We start from the raw sequence: 22402 nt of genomic DNA on the forward strand, positions 1-22402 counted from the left end.
ACGCTCTACCCACTGAACGAAACCGGTTTCGGCCTCATGTCCAGTCTTGACAGGCCATTCTTGTCCAGGCCTGGGGCCCCCCCACCTCTGAGACCCTCCTCCTAGAGCCGCTCGGACCCCAGGTCAGGCGGCAGGCTGGGCCGGCCGTCGGTTTCCCCTCCACACCACGAGAGGTTTGGCCCACGATCCCTCCAGCTCTGGCCTGGCCAGGAAACCAGGCCCCATGCAGGGCAGACAGACTGGCAACGGGAACGTTCTGGCTCTCCGCCCCTTTGCCAAATGACTCCAGCCTCTCAGTTTATGAGATGTTTATGTTTCTGAAAAGTGGCGGCTAATTTTAAAGCTCTAAAATCAAATCAGATTTCTGCGTTAAGGAAAAAGGCGGGAAATTAAGTTCTGGTAAGTTGGGAAAGAAATGTCAGCCAATTCTGTTTTCACCCTTACTTTAGTCACGTCCTCGGGCAATTTCTCCGAGTGGAAACTCTCCAATGGGCGGTCCTAACCCCCCTCAGCCAAGCTCAAGACCTTTAATGTAACTGTTCTGAGGGGCCTTTCCTAGAAGGTGACTGGCTGGTGGGGGAGGCCCGTTTGGCTTTTCCAATATGACGGTGACACTGTCTTAGTTGTGAAGGGGCCACCTTCTGCCGCCTCTTCATGCAGCGGCCTCCAGGCCACGCTAACTGAGGTTTCCCAGTCCTGCTTCCCCTCAGGGGAGGCCCCCAACTCCGGAGCAAGTCACTCGGGGTAACAGGAGAGGGGAGTGCTGGAGGAGGGACCCTGCAGAGGGTCACAACCGAGCAAGTCCAGTTGTCACCAGCAGCTATCGCGAGGGCAAGGACCCAAATATTTTAGCAAATTTTTGAAGCCATATTATTTTGGTCAATTAGTATGTGTGTGTGCATGTGCGTATAAACATGTTTCTCCTAAAATTGCATGAACTTGCATGTGAATTTGGGAGGCAAGGGTACAAAGAGCCAGGGAGGTCCCAGGAAGAGACCCACGTCCATAGATGGGGCACAAGTCCGGGTGTGGACAGGGCAGCGCTCCATCTGTGCGGAGTCAAGTGCAGAGACAACAGGCAAGGACCCAGCCTGGGGTGCAGACAGGGCAAGTGGCTTGACTCTGAGAACACAGCTTGGCTCTGGGGCAGGGAATCCTGAGCCCACATGGGGCACCCTCAGTTTGCCAGCCTCTGTTGAATGCCCAGAAGAAGGGAGTGTTTCAAGATGGCAGTGTCAGTGGAGCCAGGTCTCCTCCTCCTCCTCCTTCCAAGACTGGCCTCTGGGGGGCCTCCCAGAGGAGAAAGGAGCAGAACAGGCCTCCTCCAACCCCACCGCCCCACCACCTCCCAGGGAGAGTGGACTCGTGATCCCGACCTTGTTCTGGAAATGCCATTATGAGAATTTTACTGTCAGCGGCACTCAGTTTCTAGGCTTCCAGCAAATTCAGCCTGAAACCGTTCCACCGTAGGAAATGAAAGAAAGCCCTGCACGTGGAGTCTGCGGTGATGCGCACAGCGGGAGTGGTGTGAGGATCAGAAATGGCTTCCACCAGCCGCAGCTGGTTTGGCTCCGTTAGCCTACAGACTGAGGGGTCCCGGGTGGCAGGCTCGATCCCCAGTGGCAGGCGTGCAGGAGTCAGCCAATCTATTATTCTCTCCCATCATTGACGATTCTGTCTCTCCCTTCTCCTTCCTCTTTGAAATCAATAAAAATATATTTTAAAAAAAGTAAGAGCCCTAGCCAGCTTGGCTCAGTGGGTAGAGCATCAGCCTGTGGACTGAAGGGTTCCGGGTTTGATTCCAGCCAGGGGCACATGTCTGGGTTGCAGGCTCAATCCCCAGTCGGGGGCGTGTAGGAGGCAACCAATCAATGATTCTCTCTCATCATTGATGTTTCTATCTTTCCCTCCTTCTCCCTTCCTCTTGGAAATCAATAAAGAAATATTTTTTAAAAAGAAAAGGGAAAAAAAAGAAAGAAAAAATAAACTTCCACCAGGTTCACCCCAGCCCAGCAACCTGCTTCTGTCCCAGCCACTGCTAGCCATGCGCCCTCCCTAGACCCCCACCTGAACAGCATTACCTGCTCCAACCGCAGAAGCCTCCATGTCCGCAGTCTCCTTCCCTTCCGCCACGGGCCTGCTCACTGCACCCTAGCATGCTGGCTCCAGCTATCGTTATTCTTCCCCAAGACCTCCAAAGTGTGACCTCACCCCTCTATCACTGTCAATCTCCCTGCCTCCCCCTCTCCCGCCCCCCCACACAATGTCCTCATATCCCCTACACACCACCTTGGACTTCTTGGTCTACAGTAGATGCATAATACTTCTGCAAACACGTATAACTCTCCCCACTTCCCCTCCACCCACTCTTCCAGAGAAGCCTCTGCCCTGGTTCAACCCACCCAGCCAAGCACTCCACGCCTTCACACTGACGGAGACGGCGCACATGGTGCCCACGGGTCTCCCTTGAAATCAGCCACCACCATGCTCACATCAGCGCGATGCTGCCTGGGACTCGGCTGCCCCTCCCTGTGATGTCTGCATTCCGGTTCTCCCAACGGCTTCCACCTCCAACACTGCCCTCTCACCCTCTCCCGTTTCTTTTATTTTTAAGTGCATTTTATTTTTATTGACTTCAGAGGGGAAGGGAGATGGAGAGAGAGAAATGTCAATGACGAGAATCATTGAACAACTGCTTCCTGCATGCCCCCAACTGGGGGTTGAGCCCAAAACCCAGGCATGTGCCCTGACCGGGAATCAAACTGCGACCTCCTGGTTCAACCACTGAGCCACACCAGCCTGGTACCCTCTCCTGTTCTCAAGGACAAAGCAGGCGCCACCAGGCAGGCTCTCCCCGGTTCTCTCACCACCGTGCTCAGGACACCCCCTTTCACCTCCTCAAGGACTGAGCTCTGGCAATCACTGCCCCTCTTTCGGGCATCCCCTCGCTCCCTCTCCCGGTCATTTTCACTGGCACACAGGTGCCCTCGGGATCTCACATCTGTGACACCCCCTCCCTCCCAGCCCGGTCCAGGAGGAAGCACAGGCCCGGCCACAGCCTCCACCTGGCCTCCACTTCCAGGTCTCATGTCTCTCCTCAGCCCATCCCACAGGGACTTCTAGAGCCATCACTTCCCGGAAGCTACCCTCGTTAGGGCCACCTGTGACCTCCGTGGCCAGAGCCAGCAACCAATTCTTTATCCTGGTCTCACGCAGCTCGTCCATTTCAGCGCATCCTGCTCTCACGCAGCTCACGCATTTCTCCTGGGAAGTTCCCATGATCACAAGGCTCTCCATACCGGGCACTTTCAGATAGCTCCTAAATGACAGCCCCGCCTGGACCCCTCCCAGAATTCCCTGTGGAATTGTCCAACAGTCTCCTTGATAGAGACCCTGAGCCCTGCCGGGTGCCTCAAACTTTAAAGCTGACCTCCTCCTCCTCCTTTGCCACCCCGTCCCAGAAAATGGCACCATCATGTTCTAACCCCTCAAGTTAGAAATCAAGAGGAGGGCCCGGGATTGGGGTTTTCAAATCCTTCCCCATCTCTCCCACCATCCATCTTTCTGTTGGGTCCGTTCAACTGAAAGCTGCACCACCCAAGGTAACCTGCAGGGATTAGACCCTCATGTGGGTCACCCTGGGCACACCTGGGGGGGGGGCAGCCCCACACCACACACCCCCTCACCCTGGGACCACCACTCCTGCCAGGGCTCTATATGGCCCTATGTCTTCATGAAACAAACAGTGCAAGTTAGATGTGATGGGGCTGGGGTTGCATAAGGACATGAGAGACCAACCTCTGCTCCCCTGATTAGGGACTTGTACCTGGAACATAGAAAGAACACATGTAACTCAATAATAAAAAGACAAGCAACCCAATTTAAAAGTAGAAACAGGATCCAAGTAAACGTTGCTCCAAGGAATATATACAAAATGACCAACAAGCGCTTTAAAAGGTGCTTGACATCATTTATCCGTAGGAAAATGCAACCCAAAACCACAATGAGATACCCCTTTGGCTAGAATCAAAAAGTCCCATCATAGCCCTAGCGTTTTGGCTCAGTGGATAGAGCGTCAGCCTGCGGACTAAAAGGTCCCAGGTTCAGTTCCGGCCACGGGCACATGCCTGGGTCACAGGCTCGATCCCCAGTGTGGGGAATGCAGGAGGCGGCCAACCGATGATTCTCTCTCATCATTGATGTTTCTATCCCTCTCTCCCTCTCCCTTCCTCTCAAAAATCAATAAAATATATATTTTTAAAAGTCCCGTAATAAGTGTTGCCAAGATGTGGGGAAATTGAAGCCCTCACACATTGCTGGTGGGAATGTAAAGTGATGCAGCCACTTTGGAAAACAGTCTGGAAGTACCTCAAATATTAAACAGAGTTACCACATGGCCAGGCGAGTTCACTCCTTGCTATATACTCAAGAGAAATGAAAATATATGTCCACACAAAAACTTCTCACTGCAGCACTACTCACAACAGCCAAAAATTAGAAAGCCCAAGTGTCCATCAACTGATGAATGGATAAACAAAGGGCGGTATATCACACGGCGGAATATCATTCAGCTCTAAAAGGGAATGAAGTGCTGATATATGCTGTAACATGGTGAATCTTGAAAACATTATAGGGAATGAAAGAAGCCAGTCACCAAGACCGCATATATATGACTACATTTATCCAAAATGTCCAGAACAGAGGGAAATCTACAGAGACAGAAAGTAGATTCATTATTGCTGGGGGGTGGGGTAATAGATTAAAGGGGTGGTAGCTACAATAAAAGGTATAGGACTTTTTTTTGAGATAGACGAAATGTTCTAAAATTAAATGTGGTGATAATTATACAAATCTGTGCATATGATAAAAATCCCCTGAATCACTACTTTAAGTCGGTGAATTGCATGGCATGTGAATTTTACCTCAGTGAAGCTATGAAAAAAAGATGACACATACACAGGGAGGTGCCACACGTGCACCAAGATCACACACACACACATGCAGTGAGACAACATACACACAGAGACAATACACGTGCAGGCATACGATACGCGCACACACACACACACACACACACACAAGGTGCACAGACGGCCCACTACCACGAAAGCATGAGTCAGCAGAGCTGGGATGAAAGTCTGAGGCGGCTGAGATTCCTATAATCCAAACCTGATGTGGAAGCCCCAAGCCACAGGCGCTCCGCTGGAGGCTGGGCCGCCAAGGCCAGGGCCCGCGCCAAGGAAAGTCTGAAAGCTGATTCACCCCAAGCTGCAGCCTTGAGAACAGGCAGGAGGAAGAGCCCTTGGAGGACGGAGCCGAGAAGCGCCAGGCTTGTCCTCAACTGGCACACCCAGCCACACCCACCCGGCGGCACCAGAGCTCCCAGCACAAGCCAAAGGGCTGGAGGAAACACCAGGAAGCAGAGCCTCCACTAACTGGAGACAGTGATCTGGGGTGACCAGTTGGCCGCACTTCCTGGGGTCATGACCTCTGCAGGCCCCACACCCTGGGAGATGCTGGGTGAAAGGCAACTGAGGTCTTGCTAGGCCCAGTCCATTTGCAGCAAGAATCCTTCTCAGGGGGAGAAGTGATGTGGGGAGGGTGGGGAGTAAATGCAGAGACTCCGGAGCCAGAAGCTGGGCTCTGCTCCTCTCAGACCATTGCAAGTCGCTTAACATCCCTGTGCTTCCAGATTACCACACACCTGTCTGTGGGGCTGCCCTGAGAAATGCACTCAGAGCACCAGAATGCCTCTCCCCCCGCACCCCTCCCGGCAGCAAGGACCATGCACGTGCGCGATTTGCCCAGAGGCTCACACAGGGGTGCCAGAAGCAGCATCTGGAACACAGGGAGCCTTGTCTCTATCTCCTGGCTCCACTGGGGCCTGGCTTTGACCCGCTCAAACCCCCTGCCCGTACACAGTAAAGAATACCTGTGGCTGAGCACCCCTCAGGGGAGGCGTCCTCACCAAGAGGGTGAGGTGCAGGGTGACTTCAGAGGGAAGGGGGAGCGTGCACAGATAAAAGGTCGGCGGAAACACTCTGCTGTGGGAGAGTTGTCTCTGGGTGGCAGAACTGTAGGCAGTTCCTTCTCTTTAAGCGTCTCTTTTCCAACTTTTCTGTAATTCCCCTATCTGAAGGGGAAAGCCAATCCTGCATGGAATGTCTGCCTGCTACAATGCACAGGTCATGACTGTACAACGGTTCTTTTTAAGCAAAGTTTTAAAAGGGAGACCGACAGCATGGGGGTCTCCTTCTGTCATCCAACCCCCCTGCAAAGTAGTTCTGGTGCAGGGTCTGCCTGGGTGGGACGCACCTGGGCCTCCAGCCAGCCGGTCTTTCCCAGCTGGTGACACGGGCCCTCTGCCAGCCTCTGTTTCCACGTCTGAAGCCAAAGGACTGCTGAGAAGATGGACTGAAGTAAGGAAGAGGATGCCCCTCCTGAGGCCCGGCCCACCGCAGGCTGGCTGACCACCTTTCCTTCCTTCTTCAACCTGCCTCTCCTGGTCCCCCCGGAGGTGACCCTAACTTTTCCGTCAAACTCAGAAGGCTACGCCAGTGGGTCTCAGCCCTACATGTCCATTGGAATCAGCCGGGAATTTGCAGAACTACTGCCGTCCAGGCCACACCCCAGACCAACGAATCAAAGCTCAGCAATGGGGCAACGGATTTTCTCAACCCTGCCCAGGAGATTCTAACGCGCTGCCAGGGCCTGAGCCGATGGTCTAGACTCTGGAAGCTTCCGAAAAAGGAATGGTGCTCAGAGGAAGGGATCGTCCATGTTCCACAAAGACAGCCGCAGCAGCATGGCATGTCGAACCAGAAGCGTTTGTTATGATGCAAAAAATGGGCAAGAAAGGCAGAGAGGGAGGGAGAGGGCAAAGGGTGCAAGCCCTGACCGAGGGGCTGGGGGGACGGAGTCTGGACAGGCCAGCTTACGGCGCCCCTCTTCCGCTGTGAGCCTCTCCTCAGGCCGAGCACGACCAAGGACCCCCTGGACCACATGGGAGCTGCGCCTTCGGTGCTGTCTTAGGGCCTAGCCATCACCTCCCCTCGAGGTGGGACTCCACTGTGAGTGAAGAATAATTGACTAAAAACTCCCCTGAGCAGGGTGGGGGTCTCGGAGGTGGGAAAGGAGGACTGTCTGCTGGAGAGCCAGATCAATGATGTCACAGCCGCCCCAGCTGGGGAGTCTGCACGTCAGTACCTCTATGATGATGAAGATGAAGGCGGTGATGGATTCTGTCCTCTGGCCTGTGGAAAGCACCGTTGCTTGAGTCTTCAAGAGCTTGGCAAATGCTCTTAAAGGAAAGGTGCTCAGTTGTGTGACGACACCCTAGAGTGGGTTGGCTGGCCCAGGGGCAGGACAGGGCCTCACACTGCAGGTGTCAGCGGCTCCCCATTGGGCTGCAAACCCCCACCCTGGAGCCCACCCAGAGTCCAAGGCAGGCTTTGCCAGGTTGGCAACCACCCCCAGTTTCCATGCCCCGTGCCCAGGAGCCGCGTGGCTCTGAGGCTTCTCCCTTGGTCACCACCACGGCCCACCAAGCTCTGGCTGGGAGCTCTGCCTGGCCCCCTGCTTGGCCACGAGTCCTGGCAGCAGAGGCGGCAGCTTCAGGACGAGGAGACAGGAAGCAGTCCTCTCATGCCAGACGGCGGGCGGGCGGGCGGCTGCCAGGCCCCAGGCTGAGCAGCAGCCCCTGCATTGAGGCCCTGCAGCCCAAGACACATGGCTCAGAAGCAAGCCAGCTGATGGCGGGACAGACCCAGGGAGAAGAGGCAGCCGGTCCCTCCCAAGGCTGAGGCCGCTTGTTCCAGATCATTGCTCCAGCCAGGCCTCCCCTCTGGTCCCTTAGCCTGGCCCAGAGAGATGTTGGCTTGGTTTTAAACCGGGTCTCCCCCACATGAGATCACGCATGTAAAATGTTTCCCACTTAATCTGACACACGGCGGTCTGTGGTGAGTGATAAATGAGGGATATACAGGTGGGGGGGGGGCGGTGAAGGTTCCCTACAGAAGGAGGGTGAGCATGGGAGGACAGAAAGTAGATCGGCCACCAAGGCCCAGCTCTATACACATCCCCCTCAGGCGCCCCCCATCCTCCGCACAGGGGGAGGAGCCCCGGGGAGCTGGAAATCGCCATCAAATGAGGCCGCCACTGTCCTTCCTCCTGCCCAGGGCCCAGCACAGTAGCACGTTTTCCAGACTCGTTAGAACTCAGACACTTCATCAAAGCTCGTCTGTGCCGAGTCCTTGGTCGGTAACAACACAATGCCCACATGCCAGCCGCTCCGGCCATTCTGGACTCACTTTACGTGTTCATATCTCTGCAAGTTTACCTCTCCTAACCTCTGTCTGCAACTATATATCTACTCATTCATTCATCCATTCATTCATCAGTTATGCACTGAGCAGCCCTGTTCTAGGTGCCTAGGTCAAAGTCAAAAATTCCTCCTCACCTCAAGGGGGAGCTAGGTAAAAACATGGCACACCACACGGAAATGGCCATGGAGAAAAATCAAGCAGAGGAGAAAACGTGTGTGTGTGTGTGTGTGTGTGTGTGTGTGAGATATTTTAAATAAGTGAGTCAGGGATGATGTGCTAAGGAGGAGACATCTGAGCAAAGGCCTGAGGAGGATGAGGGGAAGGTGCGGGCAGTGTCTGGGGAGGGGTGTCCCAGCAAAGGCATCGGGAGCAAGGAGGGAGGAGCAGAGGAGGTCGCAGGAGGAAGGGCTCACGGAGCTGCTCCCAGGGAGTATTGGGGAAGGGGGGGGGGGGGTGGATGTCTGGGTGAAGAGTTGAAGGGATGGAAGGGGGAGATCAGTTAAGGAGACCATGTCCATCACCTGGAGGGACAGCAGGGTGGTTCGGACCACCTGGCACTTGTTCTTCCCATCAAGCCCTGTTTCTTTGTCTTTTGGAATCAATTGCAACAACCTCCATGCCCCCGTGGCCCTGTGCCCCGGTGCCGCCCCACCCCAGCAGCTCAGGGACCTATTCTGAACCTCAGGTGTCCACATGGCCCCAGGCCTTTGCCCCCGCTGTGAGCTCCGCCAGGAATGCCCTTCCAGCCCTGCTCAAATGCCTTCCATCATCTCTCCCTCCTCCGTGCCCCCAGGAGCTCTCGGGGGGTATGTCTGTCTGTCCCTTTTGCCGACACACGTCTGTCCTTTGCTTGAGGAACAGACAGACATAGGACATGCAGAGGACTGATCCCCGCCATGTGACCAGCTTCGGAACAAAACATATCCAACAAGCATCCCTGGCTCCAAACCTCCAAGGCAAATGCCCCTGGGCTATGGGCCTTCGTGAGAGACCTGCTTTCCCACAAACTGGCCACGGCTTAGGGGACCGCGCTGCACCCAGAGCCTCCCCATGCAGGGGCCGTGAGTTATGAGGTGATGAAGCATGAAGCACTCAGCACACCGGCCAGCAGTCTCGGGGCTGCGCACACAAGGCCCCTTTGGGCCGGAGGAGCTAATTGGGAGTGCGCGCGGCTGCCAGCCTCGGGGGCGGAAAGGACCGCTCCTGTGGGCCCGGGTGGCGTGGGGGGGCGGGTGTGTTCTGGGAGATCAAAGGCATACATGCCTGGCTGGCTCAGAAGCCACGGCTGACAAAGGGCCTCCAGCGGCCCGTGGGGAACAGGGTGTGCATTCAGCCGAGCGTGTCCTGACGAAAGTTCCCACCTTCCGAGGTTTCCCTCAGAGGGGCCTGTTCGGCGGGGCTGCAGAAGCAGGAGAACACGAGGCTGCGGGGTTTGTAATGTTCCAGGACCAGCCGGGTGTACACAGCAGCAGCCCGCTGCCCTGCAGTAGGTTGAAAGCGGATAAAACATCGACGGTGCTCACTCGGGGCTGAGAAACGCCAGGTTCCTTTTGAGCTTCAGGTCCCGCCAAAGGGGCTGTTGACATTTTTTTTTTTTTTCTTAGTTGGCCTCCCAGTTTTAGGAAAACAATGGCCCTCACAGTGGGAGCCTCGTAAACACCTTCACCTGGGACCCCGGCCCAGGTCTCCCAGGGCGCCCCCACAGGGCACCCCGCAGGGCAACCCCTGGACCAGTCTCTTTCACACGCGTGCTGTCAAGCTGATGCCAGGCCACGGCATCATGGCCATCACAAGGCTGATGGCCTTGCATCTCTATTCATATTTGCTCGTCTTTTCCACTTTTCCACTGACTTGGAATGGGGGCCCAGAGTGGGAAGGGGGGAGCACTGGACGGGGAGTCAGGCACCAGGCTCCATTGGCCCTGATAATCGCCTACTGCACGACCATCCTTCCCTTCCCCGAGCCTCGGCTTTCTGGTCTGGAGAGTGAAGAGGGGAACGAGAGGCCTCCACGGCCAGCTGTGTGCACTCAGGCCGAAGGCAGGGTTTCGTGGAAATGGCGCTGAGCCGGGATGCGCCCTCGGAGGTTATCATAACACGAGGATTGTTTGTGCCGATGAGGAGCTCCGGGGAGCTGCCCGGGGCCGGCAAGCATTCCTGGGACTATCGTGGGCTTTGAAGGCTGAGCAAGGCCCGCAGGCTGGAAACGGAATGCTGGGCCTGGCGGGTGGCTCGGGAACTTCGCAGTGTAGGGTCCAGGGAATGCAGAGACCCCCTGGGCCCTCCCGAGGCCCCGCCCTGAGCCTCTGCCACACCGACACTGGGACGCAGATGGAAGGCAAGGGCGGCCCCCAGCACGCTCAGCGCTCCAGCCAGCCCCGAGATGCCAGGGAAGAAAAATAGAAAGTGCCCCCAGACCGGCCCGTACTGGAATGGGAGTCTGGCTTTGCTCAGAGGAGAGGCAGTGAGGTGATGTCTGGCTTCTAGTCCATATCATAAATAAGTTATTATTCCAGCAAGACCCAGCTGCAGGGAGACTGGGAGCTGAAGCTGCTGGATCACGCACCTCGAGGCCTGGAAACCCCGCCGTCCACTCAGACAGGCCCAGGTGGCACGGGGCCTTCTGGAAGCAAGACGAGCACCGGACTGGGCGACCAGGGATCTGGAAACGACCCGCCGTGGGCTCTGCCTCAGTTTCCACACTTATCTAGGCACCGTGGCAGCACTGTAGGTGCTCTTAATGCTTCTTCTTTCCCGCCCCCATCCCCTCAGATGCAGCCAACTCCACCAGTAAATCCACATCATTTAAGGACAATGCTGCCGAAGCCGGTTTGGCTCAGTGGATACAGCGTCGGTCTGCAGACTGAAAGGTCCCAGGTTCGATTCCAGTCAAAGGTATGTACCTTGGTTGTGGGCACATCCCCAATAGGAGGTGTGCAGGAGGCAGCTGATCCATGTTTCTCTCTCATTGATGTTTCTACCTCTCTATCCCTCTCCCTTCCTCTCTGTAAAAAAATAAATAAAATATATTTTAAAGGCAATGCTGACGCTGCTGGATTGATGGCGTACTGAGCTAAGCCCTGTACATGTGACCGTTCTATAAAGTGACTACTATTACAATCCTTACTTTACGGATGAGGAAATTGAGGCACAGAGAGATCTGGAAACTGTCCAAGGCCACACACAGCATGTACAGGGCAGAGCTCGGATCTCAACCCAGACAGCTGGCTCCAGGGACCACACTCTCATCCCCTGCACACACTGCCGCACATGGGCTGCCCCTGGCCTCTGGCGAGCAGCCCTGCCATGTTAAAAAACAGAACACTCTGCGTAAATAGGCCACTTGGCTTAAAAATCCCTATTTCTGATTTCTCCTTAAAATATTCAATGATTTTTCGCCACCAAATGCCACTCCCTTTAGAGGGCACCATCCTCTCCAATTTGCACAACCCCACCTTCCCTGCTGGTAGCTGACCCTCTTCTCTTTTCCTGCATTCCCTCCTCTGGAGGCATCTGAAGTCAAGACCTGCCGCAGCCCATGGCCCAACCCTGTGCTCCGCACTCAGAGGCATGCGGAATGCCAGACAGTCTCTGATTTCTGAGAACTAAATGGCCACAAGGCTTGAGCGCTCTGGCCTGGCTGGGGGAGAGGCTGGAGGTACAGGTGGAGTAGGAGGTGAGGCCTACACCAATGTGGGCCTCAGGATTCTCAGCACAGACATGTGAGTGCAAGCAGCCTGCAGTCCAGGATGTATGGGGATAGGACAGCTGAGTGAAACTCCAGGCCTCACCCTCCACATCCCCAAGGGCAGGGCTGGGCAGCAGGAGGGAGCCTGGCTTCCGAAGAAGTGGCCAGGACAGCCCGCTCACTCCCCAGCCAGCAAGGAGCAGCCCCCAGAATGAGGACAGGGTTGGCACCGGGACACCAATGAGCCACCGGCAGGCAGAGCTGCCGCCCGAGCATGCCATGGGAGCGATCCTTCCCCAGATGCTAACGTGACTCCTGCGTACAAACCTGTGCTCCCTGTGGCCACGGGGACAGGGCTAAGCCACGGGAGGCAGGGATTTTCCACACGGCACTATCGTCTCGGAAGAACTGGGATGGCTTGCCATTCCTTGAATCCTGTGAAGACATCAGGTCCCCTTGCCTGCAGGATGCTCATAGAGCCTACCAGGGCTTTAAAAACTCCTACGGATGCGTAAAAACCCAGCCCAAATGTTCCCTCCCTTAGGAAGCCTTCCTTCTCAGGAAGCACCTCTCTCCATCACCTCCACGCCGCCCACTGAGTGCAGTACGCTTCCCTGGGTCTCCACAAAACACTCAGGGTTAGTGTGGGCTGCCCTGTTGCATACTCTCTACTGTGCGTTGGCCTTCTCTTTCAACTGTGGGCTTCTGGGGTGCAGGGGGAGAGGGACCGGGTCAAAGTCTACGCCTGCATCTAGGCGGGGACCCACGATGGTTAAGGGAATGCTCCACTTAGCACCTCTCAGTCTCCCCTTCCACCCCCACAGCCCACTCCCCTCCTGTCCCGGAAGGCACCTGGGGTCCTACAGCCCTGTTGTAAAATTCAGTCCTGTGCACTGAGCAAGCACCACATGCCCCCTTCCTCAGAGAAAGCTGCTGCTGCCACGAAGGAAACAGGCCTGGCCAGCCTGGGCCCACAGGTGGCCTCAGACTCCCACAAGAACGCTGGAATTACTGCATTTGTTACTATAAAGAAGTAATAAATGCTACTACTAACAACAATCCCCAGGTACCAGGCCTTTCCCTTTTTATATTATCTTATTTAATCCTCTGAGCAGCCTTAGAATTGATGGCTCTTCTCCTCTCCTTGCAGATGAGGAATCTAAGCAGAGAGATTTAGAAACGTATTCTTAGGCCACACAGCCAGTCTGTATCAGAGACTCCACCCTTCCTTCCACCCTAGACTGCGGCCTCTTAATGACCACTAACAATGCCTGCCATTGGCCTTTGTATGGGCCAGGCACTTTTTATAACAGTTTCATGGAGGTATAGCTCACATGCCATACAGTTCACGCATTTAAAAGTGTAGATGCAATGGCTTTTAGTTATATGCGTAGAGTTGTGCAACCACCACCACCATCCATTTTAGAGCATTTCGTCACCCCATAAAAATACCCCTGACCTTTTTAGCTAACAATCCCAACCCCGCCCCCCTCCATTATAATCCCATTTTAAATTAAAGGACTGAGCGTAGAGAGCCTCTGTGACTTGTACAATATTAGACAGAGGCAAGAAGGGCTGGGACTCAGCCTCCCCTGCCCTCTCCCCACACTGTCTGCCAGGGATCTCAGTGCAACCTGCAAGGAATGCACCCTCTGCAGCCCTGGCTGGGGGCTCAGCTGGTTGGAGCGTCGTTCTGTAGAGCAAAAGGTGGCAGGTTCGTTTCTCAGTCAGGGCTCACTCCTAGGCTGCAGTGGGTTCCATCCTTGGTCAGGGCACATACTGGAGGTAACCAATTGCTGTTTCTCTCACATTGATGTTTCTCTCTCTCTCCCTCCTTCTCTCTCTCTCTCTCTCTCTCTCTCTCTCTTCCTAAAAACATCTTCGGGTGAGGCCTTTTTTTTTAAAAATCCACCATCTGCACAGGGTGGAAAATGAAACCAGATGGTAACAAATCTTACACGTGCGGCTACTTCCGCACCAGTCCCGTGACTCGCAGAGGCAGCGCGGCCAGGCCCTCGTCACCCCAGTGCAGGGCAGCAAGGCCCAGGACCCAGGTTCTGGATGGACTCAGTGAGCACAAGGCCCCACAAAGAAGCAGGGACCCCACTCTGCTCACCCCATTCCTGTACCTCAGAACCCCTATAGGACCCACAACACCTGGCCCCAACCCCTGGCCTCCATATTCCTCCCAGGAATTCAGAGGCACAACCACCAGCAGAGGGTCTGTTCTGCGCCTGGCCCCCTGCCAGGGGTCCTGCCCAGAGGTCGGGGGTCACGGGAGCATGGGGAGAGCTGTTGCAATGACTGGTCAGGCTCCCCCGGTGGAGATTCTGAAGGGTACAGGCTGCTGCTGTTGCCTGGACACATTCTTAATCTGGAACCCTAGACTAAGGGTTCCCTCACTCCCAGAGGAAACACCGCAGGAGGACTTGGTCCCCCCACATCCCTTCTCTCATTCTCCCAAATGCCCTCAAGCTTGTCTCAGTCAGTTGTTCTCTCTGCTGGCCAGCGCCCCACACTTCCTTCCTTGTTTATTTATTCCTTTATTTTTAATCCTCACCTGAGGATATCTCCCCACTAACTTTTAGAGAGAGTGGAGGGAGAGGGAAAGACAGAGGGAAATATCGATGTTAGAGAAACACATCGATTTGGTTGCTGCCTCCTGCACATGCCCTGACCAAGGCCAAGGCCCTAGGAGCCTGCAACCGAGGCACGTGCCCTTGACCAGAATCAAACCCAGGACCCTTCAGCCCAGAGTCCGACATTCTATCCACTCAGCCAAACCAACTAGGGCTTCACAATGTTTAAAGTCTGCTATTTCCCCCAGGAAGGTGTTAGGCCTCCTGGTTGGGTCTGTTTATGAGGTAGAGGCAGCCATCTTGAGCCAATGCTACCTCCTCTGGGGAGTCTTCCTGGATGCCCTAACCAAAACTAATGGGTCCTCCTGCTGCTGGTTCACAGAATTTTAATTTGTTGGCTTTATATCTGGGTCCCCATTAGCCTACAAACTCATCCAGGGCAGGGTCCTCGCTCCCTCAGTCTGGATCCTCCCAGCCCCCTCCCCAGCTGTGACACAGGCCCTCCGGAAGAGCGGGTGGGAAATGAGGTAGCGTACCCATTGCTCAGGTTCAGGTGTGCACTAGCCGCAGTGCACAGAATCCCCCCAGTGGCTGCCCCAGGTGCCCAAAGCTGAGGGACTCTCTGGATGGCAGCAGAATTGGAAGGGGTGATGGAGACGGCCACTCATTATAGGTTCCAGATAAAATAAAGATCGACCACCAGTTTAGACACAGTGCTTCTCACCAGAGCAGCTAAGATGCCAAATGGCTGCAAGGCTGGCAAGAAGGCTTTGTTCAGACCATCTTACAACTGGCACGTTGGCTCGGCCGTGAGGGCCAACCTCAGGACTGGTGCCTTTCCTCTCTGCCCCACCAGCCCAGCCCAGGCCTGGCACCGAGCATGCCCCAAGACCCACCAGGAAGGGAGGAGTCAACTATGGGTTTCCAAGAACTGGGCTCCAAACTCCTGCAGCAAGGCCCGTCCCCTGACACAAAGAGCCAATGACGGAGCAGGACAGGGCTCTGAGCTCGCCCATTTCCGCCTCTGCGATATACCCAGGAGGCAGGTGAGACCCAGAGGAGGAAGGCAGCAAGCCCAGTGTCACACAGCCACATCTCCCAACTCCCCGCCCAAATTCCTCTCCCATAGCAGGCTGCCGCATCCCTGCCCTGGCCTCCCTCTCTCCCATTCCGCCCTCCTCGCAGTCAGACCAAGACCCAGCTGCCCAGAGTGTCTTCTCGGATCCCCTCCCGGCCTCATCCAGCCTCACTCACTTGCTGAAGCTCTGTCCTCTGACCACAATGCCTGACTCTCCCCTTGGACCCAGCAAACTTCCACTCATCTTTCAAGGCCCAGTTCAAATGCCATCTTCCCTGACACCTCAGGTCATAATCACTCCCATTTACTGAGCTCCCACCCCACTGTGTTCTGAAAAACCAACAAGGTCATGTTGACTCTACTTAGGGAGTCCCCATTGCTTGGCACACAAATTCATTGAGGGCAGGGACCTGACTCTGGACAAAGCAGGGTAATAGCAATATCTGCCTACACAGTGCATACAACCGAAGGGCCTTGCACACTGTCAAGTCCTGTGTGACAGAGAGCTGTCTGCATTATCGTCAGATTTCCTCCCCACGGCTGTTTCCTCACCCACCCCACGGGGGCAGCTCATGAAAGCACATGACAGTGCGTGTGCGGGGACGAGATGCATGCTATGCCTGAGCCGTGGGAAGGATTCATTCCTGCTCCTGTTCTTATTTGTGTCACCTTCGTTTCCCTTTATCTCCCTGAGGGCCTTGCTCATGGCCAGTGCTCAGTTCGTATTTTCTATGGAATGAATGACTTTGGCATTTGAGACGCTGAAGAAAATGGGTTAAAACCCAAAAACCACAAGGAGACCCAGAGTTAAATCTTATCATGGAAATGCTGCACAGTAAGTAGCCTTCTGAGTCCAAAGGTGGCTCGGCTGGGACTCGGTCAACAGTCCCTTGCCCTCACAGAGCAGGTTTCTGGAACGGGCCAGAGTGAGGAAACCTCTGCTCTGGGGAGGCCTCTGTGCTGGGTGTGGCCCCTCAGGAACCTGGATGGGGAGGCCCCTGGGATTCAGACTGAGGGCCTGGCCTCTAGAGACAGTCAAGGGCACAAGCAGAGGCCCAGCCTGAGGCTCAGCCCTGTGGGGTCCATTTCTATCCCTGACCAAAGGCAGGGGACCAGGCGAGCCTCAGTTCCACTGCAGTGCAGGCCTCCAGAAGCCCCTCGCTGGACAGCCTCTGAGACCTGATCCAGCTTCTGCCAATATCACAACAAATCGATGTCCACCTGCCAGGGAGCCTCAGGCCCACTTTGGACAAATAAGTGAAGCCCAGAGATGGAGAGTGACCTGCCCAGGTCACACAGCTCATGAGAATGTTTACTCAGAGGCCACCCAACATCAGCCATACCGGCTGCAATGCCTGGCCCCAGGCCCCTCGAACAGCCTCCCACCCCCAACAACCAGAGTGCAGCTCGTCACTGTGTAGCACTGCCCAAGGCCACGTGACCTTGCTTCATGGGTGCTGGGTCATGGTCACGAATGATCCCTGCATCATCTAACCGTCAGTGACCACTTATTAGTGGGCTGCTGAACTAGTTCAATGACAAGGGAGTTTTCAGGGGACCACGGGGGTGGATAGTTACTTTATTAATGTGATTACCATCCACTGATGCCTGTGGTCTCCGGTATTCATGTATGGCAGCAGTCAAACCCGGGGGAGACCCGCCCTGTCACTGCACAGTGGACAGCCTACATAGCCGATGGCCTTAGGAGGAGTTCACTCAGCCACACCGCCGGTGTGCACCGGCGCTCCCTGCCTCTCCCTCTGCACGGACCCTGCATCCCTGGGTGATTCCAAACGTCACCTCGGATTTTCAACCAAAACGTGTGGCCACAGCACAGCGCTAGCTAGCCAGCAGGCTGGCAGAGGGCTCCTGCTGCCCGGAACTGCTGAGCCAGGGTGGGCCGGCGGCCAAGGCTCACCCTGGCATCGGGACAAGGTCTCAGCCTTCTGCAGCTGTCCTTACATCCTGGCTTTCTCAAAGCCTGCTCTGCAGAACCCTCGCGTTCCAGGTGATTCTAGCACACGCTCAACTTTGTGAACCAACGGCTGCTCAGACCAAGCCTCTCAAGGGAGGCCCTGACACCTCCAATGGGCAAAATCTGGTTCTTTGAAAGGCAAAAAAGTTAATCATTAAAGGTAAAGCACAAATATACATACAGTTTATAAACATATATTCAGTTTATCTATGGTATTAAAATTTCATGGGGTGGCCATTAGGAAAAATGTCTAAGAAGGCCCTTTGGGAGGGGGCGCGAGGATGAAAGAAAGATTGAGAAGCACAGGCCTAGACAGAGGCAGCCATTCAGCAGGCAAATCCCTCTGAAGAATAGGAAGGTGGTGAGAAGTGCCCCCAGCCCTGCCAATAAGGAAAAACCCTCCTTTTCCATCCCCCCATATGACTCATCCCTCTCTTAAAGCTGAAGGGCAAAGGGGTAAATGGGTCCTTTCCTGGGGCACATCAGCTCATACCTGACCGAGGAGAGACCACGCAAAGAATGCCCACTGCTCTGAGGCTGCCACACAGGCTCAGGAGGGCCTGGCACACTGAGGAAGGAGCAGGGAAGGGACCAAGATGCAGCAGGAACTGAGGGTGAGAAAGAGAGCAGCCACTCATGGCTTTCTGGTTGGCAGTGATGCGTGGGAGGAGGGAGCAGGTCCTAAGAAAGGGAACTCACAGAGCAGAGCGGGCAGGCAGAAAGAGCAGGCTGGCTTCAGGGACCAGAGTTAGCGGGGGGGGGGGACATCACAGGAGCAATAATAGCCACCAACACTGACAGAGGCTGGACCACTAGCCAGGCAGGTGCGAGCACCACTTGTGCTGCCCAGGAAGGCAGGTCATGTGATCATCACCAGCAGGTCCGCTCCAGGACTGTGTCTGCCTCAGCCCCCTGTGGCCCCAGGGCCTGGGCAGAGCTGGCCTAGAGGGCACACGCAATAAGCATGTACAGAACGAAAAAGCCCTCACTTTTCACACAGGGAAGAACCACAGGGAAGGCAAGTCACTTAGCCAAAGCATCAATCCCAGCAGAGCCCGCCTCCCTCACCCATGTGTGTGTCTGGGCTCAGAGATCCATGCCAGCGAGGCTGTGGCCTCGTCCTGTCTGAAGATGGTGAGGGGACGGGCAGGATAAGGGATCATCCTTAGCTGGACCGCCACCCACCTGGCAGAGCACAAACCTGGTGCCAGCAGGGCATGTGGGGTTTTCTTTGGAAAGCAGCACAGTCCAGACCACATAACCTGCCCACAGGAGTCCCCAGACACAGGGCAGCTAAGGAGGAAGCCAGGTCTGCCCGGCTCGGAGACTGGGGAGAGGGGGAAAATGCAGCTTGAGGAGAGGCTTGTCCCTTACCAATCCGTCACAGTTGCTGATGGCGACGGCTGCCCCCGGCATGCCTGTGACACTCCCGGTGTAGACGCACTCCTGCTGCAAGGGCTGTCGGAAGAGCTCCCGGAAGTCCTCCTGCCACTCTGCGGAGGCTCCGGGCACCACCAGCCGCCGGCTGGGCCGAAGGCGCAAGTGCAGCTCCTCCCCGAACACGGTGACATTGAAGTAGAGCCGGTCAGGCCGTGGCGTGGCTCCCCTGGGGCGCAGGGGGCTGCGGGCCACCCGAGGGTGACCAGCGTGTGTGGGCGGTGCCGGCGGCCTGTCCTCTGACGCCCTCCCTGCAGAGGCCGCGGCTGGGCCGGACACCACATGGGAGAGGAAGCGTCCACGGAAATCTGTGCTGCGGGGCACGGTCACGCCATAGTCACGGAGCCTTCCGGAGAGGGGCCGCTCTGCTGGAGGCAAACAAGGTGTTACTTCAGGACGGGCTGTGCGAAGGTAAGGGAAAGCCACATCCCACTGCCAACTTTAAAATTAGTGGTATAGCTGAGGCCGGTTTGGCTCGGTGGATGGAGCGTCGGCCTGTGAACTGAAGGGTCCCGGGTTCGATTCCGGTCAAGGGCATGTACCCTGTTGCAGGCACATTCCCGGTGGAGGATGTGCAGGAGGCAGCTGATCGATGACTCTCTCTCATTGATGTTTCTAGCTCCCTATCTCTCTCCTTTCCTCTCTGTGAAAAATCAATAACATAAAAAAAAAAATAGTGGTATACCTGTAGGATATTCTGTTCTCTCTTATTGAGGAACTAGAGGCCCGGTGCACAAAATTCATGCACCCTAGGTCTGGCTGGCCAGCAGGGCTGATCGGGGCCTTCTGCAACTCGGAGTGTCACCTTGAAGGGACCCTGAGCCCAAGTTCATCCCTTTCTCATCTCTTGCTCCTGAGCCCCCGGATCTCTGCACTCGGATGAATGGTGCTCAAGTACTTTGTAGACGTACATTGTTTCCGGGAGTTCCCAGGTCCTTTTCAGCTTAGCAGAAGAAAACAAATAATGCCAAGCAGAGTCCTGTCACTCTAGCAGCAAGCCTTCCTTCCAACCCTGAGCACTGCAGAAAGCAATGAAATTTCCCCAAAGCCCCCAGGGCAAAGCCAGGGTCTGCCCAAACATTCCCAGTGTGCTGAAGTCACCAGACCCGCCTGGGGCAGGGCCCTCCTCACCAAGCTCCTTGAACGCAGCTGGCAAAACAAACACACCTAGAAACCCAGGGGATCCTGGGCACGCGTCAAGGAGAGAGGAGGAGCCGGAGAGGGGAGGGAGGGAATACAAGTTCTATATTTTTCCATGTTTAGAAAGAAAACTTTTTTTAAGCAGCACAGTGGCTGCCGAGATTTCTACATGGCCCAGCCCCAAGCCGGTTAAGTATAGATCTTCAAAAATAAAATAAAAAAGACGCCCAGGATGACCTGCCCACTAGGGCTGAATTAAGTGTGAGGTCATGGCCCCCTGCTCCAGGCTGCATGCCAGCGGCCCCGTCCTCACACAGCCCTCCCTGAGCCCCGGCCAGGCCAGGCAGGAATGACAGCTCCCTGGCTCCCAGGCCTGGTGATTCATGGGTCCGGGCTTGGGAGGAATTTTCATTTCCACACGGCTCTATCTCCTGCCTCCCCAGCCCCCCTCACAGCACTGATAAAATCCGGAAAATGATGTGTCCTGAAAATCCCCCCATGGCCGGCTCTCCTCTGGTTTACCCATCACAGCACAGGAGCCCCAAGACTCCAGCTGGAGGGGTCCGTTCAGCACATGAGCAGAAGCTCACACACAAGCAGCCACCCTGCCTGGGAATTATGGGAGCTGCCTTTCAGTGTTCAGAGCCACCAGGAGGGCACCCCCACATTGCCGGGTGAGGGTGAAGTGTGTCTGGCCTGTGTGTGAACAGAGCGTGACAATGCTGGGGCGAGGAAGGAATGTGTGTTTCTGCGCAGGTGTGTCCACTGGGGTGTAGGGTAGCCACCTGCCAGCCTGATTCTATGTGTGTGACAGACACTTGCATACATGTGCACACATGCATACAAGTTGGAGAGAGAAGACACTGAAAGAGAAAAACATACGAGAGAGAGAGAGAGAGAGAGAGAGAGAGAGAGAGAGAGAGAGAGAGAGAGTTACCCACAGCGACCAAGATGTACAACCCCTAAGAAGAGAATCTCTATTCCCAAATCCTCTCCTCTGTTGTCTCTCCCAAACTGGTGCCAGAAAGTTAGAGAAATCACAGGACAGCGTCGGTGCACAGCGGAGAACGCAGAGCTTAGCCCCAGTGTGCGCACGGCCTCCGAACCGACAGGCTAGGACGCTGCTCGGCCAGCCCCTCAGGCACCAGCGCGTCCCCCTGCCCCTGCCCCGCGTGCACCCCGGACCCTCCGCGCCCGCCCGCACGCACCTGGGGTCGGGCTGCCCGCGGCGGCGCAGAGCGCGCAGTGCAGGGGCAGCAGGCAGGCGAGCAGCGCGCCGAGCGGAGCCATGTGGCCGCGCGGGGACGCGGGCCGGCCGGGCGCCGGGGCCCCGCGCTGCGGGCTGCGGACGCGGCTGGGGCGCGCCCCGGGCTGCCGGAGCGCCTGCTGGCCGGCCTCCGCCGCCGCCGCCGCCTCCAGCCCCGTCGCCTCCCGCCCTCCCGCTCCCGGTCCCCGGCGCGGCGCCGCCGCCTGGACCGCTGGCTCCGGGCGCCCGAGGCTGGCGGCGGCGGGAGAGCGATGCAGCCAACGTGCCATCGCCCCCGGTGCCAACTGCTGGCCGGTCCTCCCGCGCCGGGAGGCTCCGGGACGCGCGGGAGCGGGCGAGGGGGCGGCGGGGCGGGCCGGGGGTGGGCACTGGGCGGGGCGGGGCCGGGCGCCGGTCGGAGCGGGGGGCGCCGCGCTCGGGGGCGGGGCGGGGCGCGGAGCTGGGGAGCGCGGTGGCGTGCGGCCCCGCCGGATCGGAAGTGCCACGCGGAGCCACAGCTGCGGCTCCGGGAGTACTGGGCGAGGGTCCCGCCAGCCGCCGGGGCTCTCCCGCAGTGACAGCCCGTAGCTGCTTTCCCAGGCTCCTCCGTTCCCCTTGCTGAACCAGCGCAGCGCTCTAGAGCCGCAGGGCAGAAGGGACTTCCGACTGCATTTAAGAGGGGAGAGGGTGAGCGACCCCAGAGTGTTTCCTTAATGCCCCCACTAACCTCCGGACCGCTTGGATCTACCTAGTTTGCAGACTACAGCTCCCTGGGCCCCAAGCGCTGTGTGACTGGCCTGTGTCCCGGTCAAGAAGAGCAGGGCTGAGCCAGGTGAAGAGAGAGCCCTGGCTTTAGGACAGCCCTGATGGAAACCCTAGCTCTGAGCCTCCATGTCCTCATCCATGAAATGGGTGTTAATTACAGCACGTAGTAGG

General features: G+C 56.4%; 1 protein-coding gene across 6 annotated transcripts in view; it reads right to left on the reverse strand.

Moving 5' to 3' along the window:
* The window catches only part of ADAMTS14 (ADAM metallopeptidase with thrombospondin type 1 motif 14), a 79365-nt gene extending 57533 nt beyond the window's left edge, over positions 1-21832 (reverse strand). For 3 of the 6 annotated variants that reach the window (XM_084903683.1, XM_084903682.1, XM_084903680.1), the window contains exons 1-2: positions 21429-21831; positions 19018-19448 (exon numbers count right to left, since the gene is read on the reverse strand). In XM_084903683.1, coding sequence (XP_084759809.1) covers positions 19018-19448; positions 21429-21756 — 759 coding nt within the window. In that variant the 5' untranslated portion in view covers positions 21757-21831. Of the gene's footprint in view, positions 1-19017; positions 19449-21428 lie in introns of all 6 variants that reach the window. The other 3 variants (XM_084903684.1, XM_084903681.1, XM_084903685.1) reach the window with 2 other exon arrangements.
* Positions 21833-22402: the final 570 nt, after the last annotated feature.

This window comes from Pipistrellus hanaki (assembly GCF_964339955.1).
Source record: "Pipistrellus hanaki genome assembly, chromosome: 14".
NCBI classification, from domain to species: Eukaryota; Metazoa; Chordata; class Mammalia; order Chiroptera; family Vespertilionidae; genus Pipistrellus; species Pipistrellus hanaki.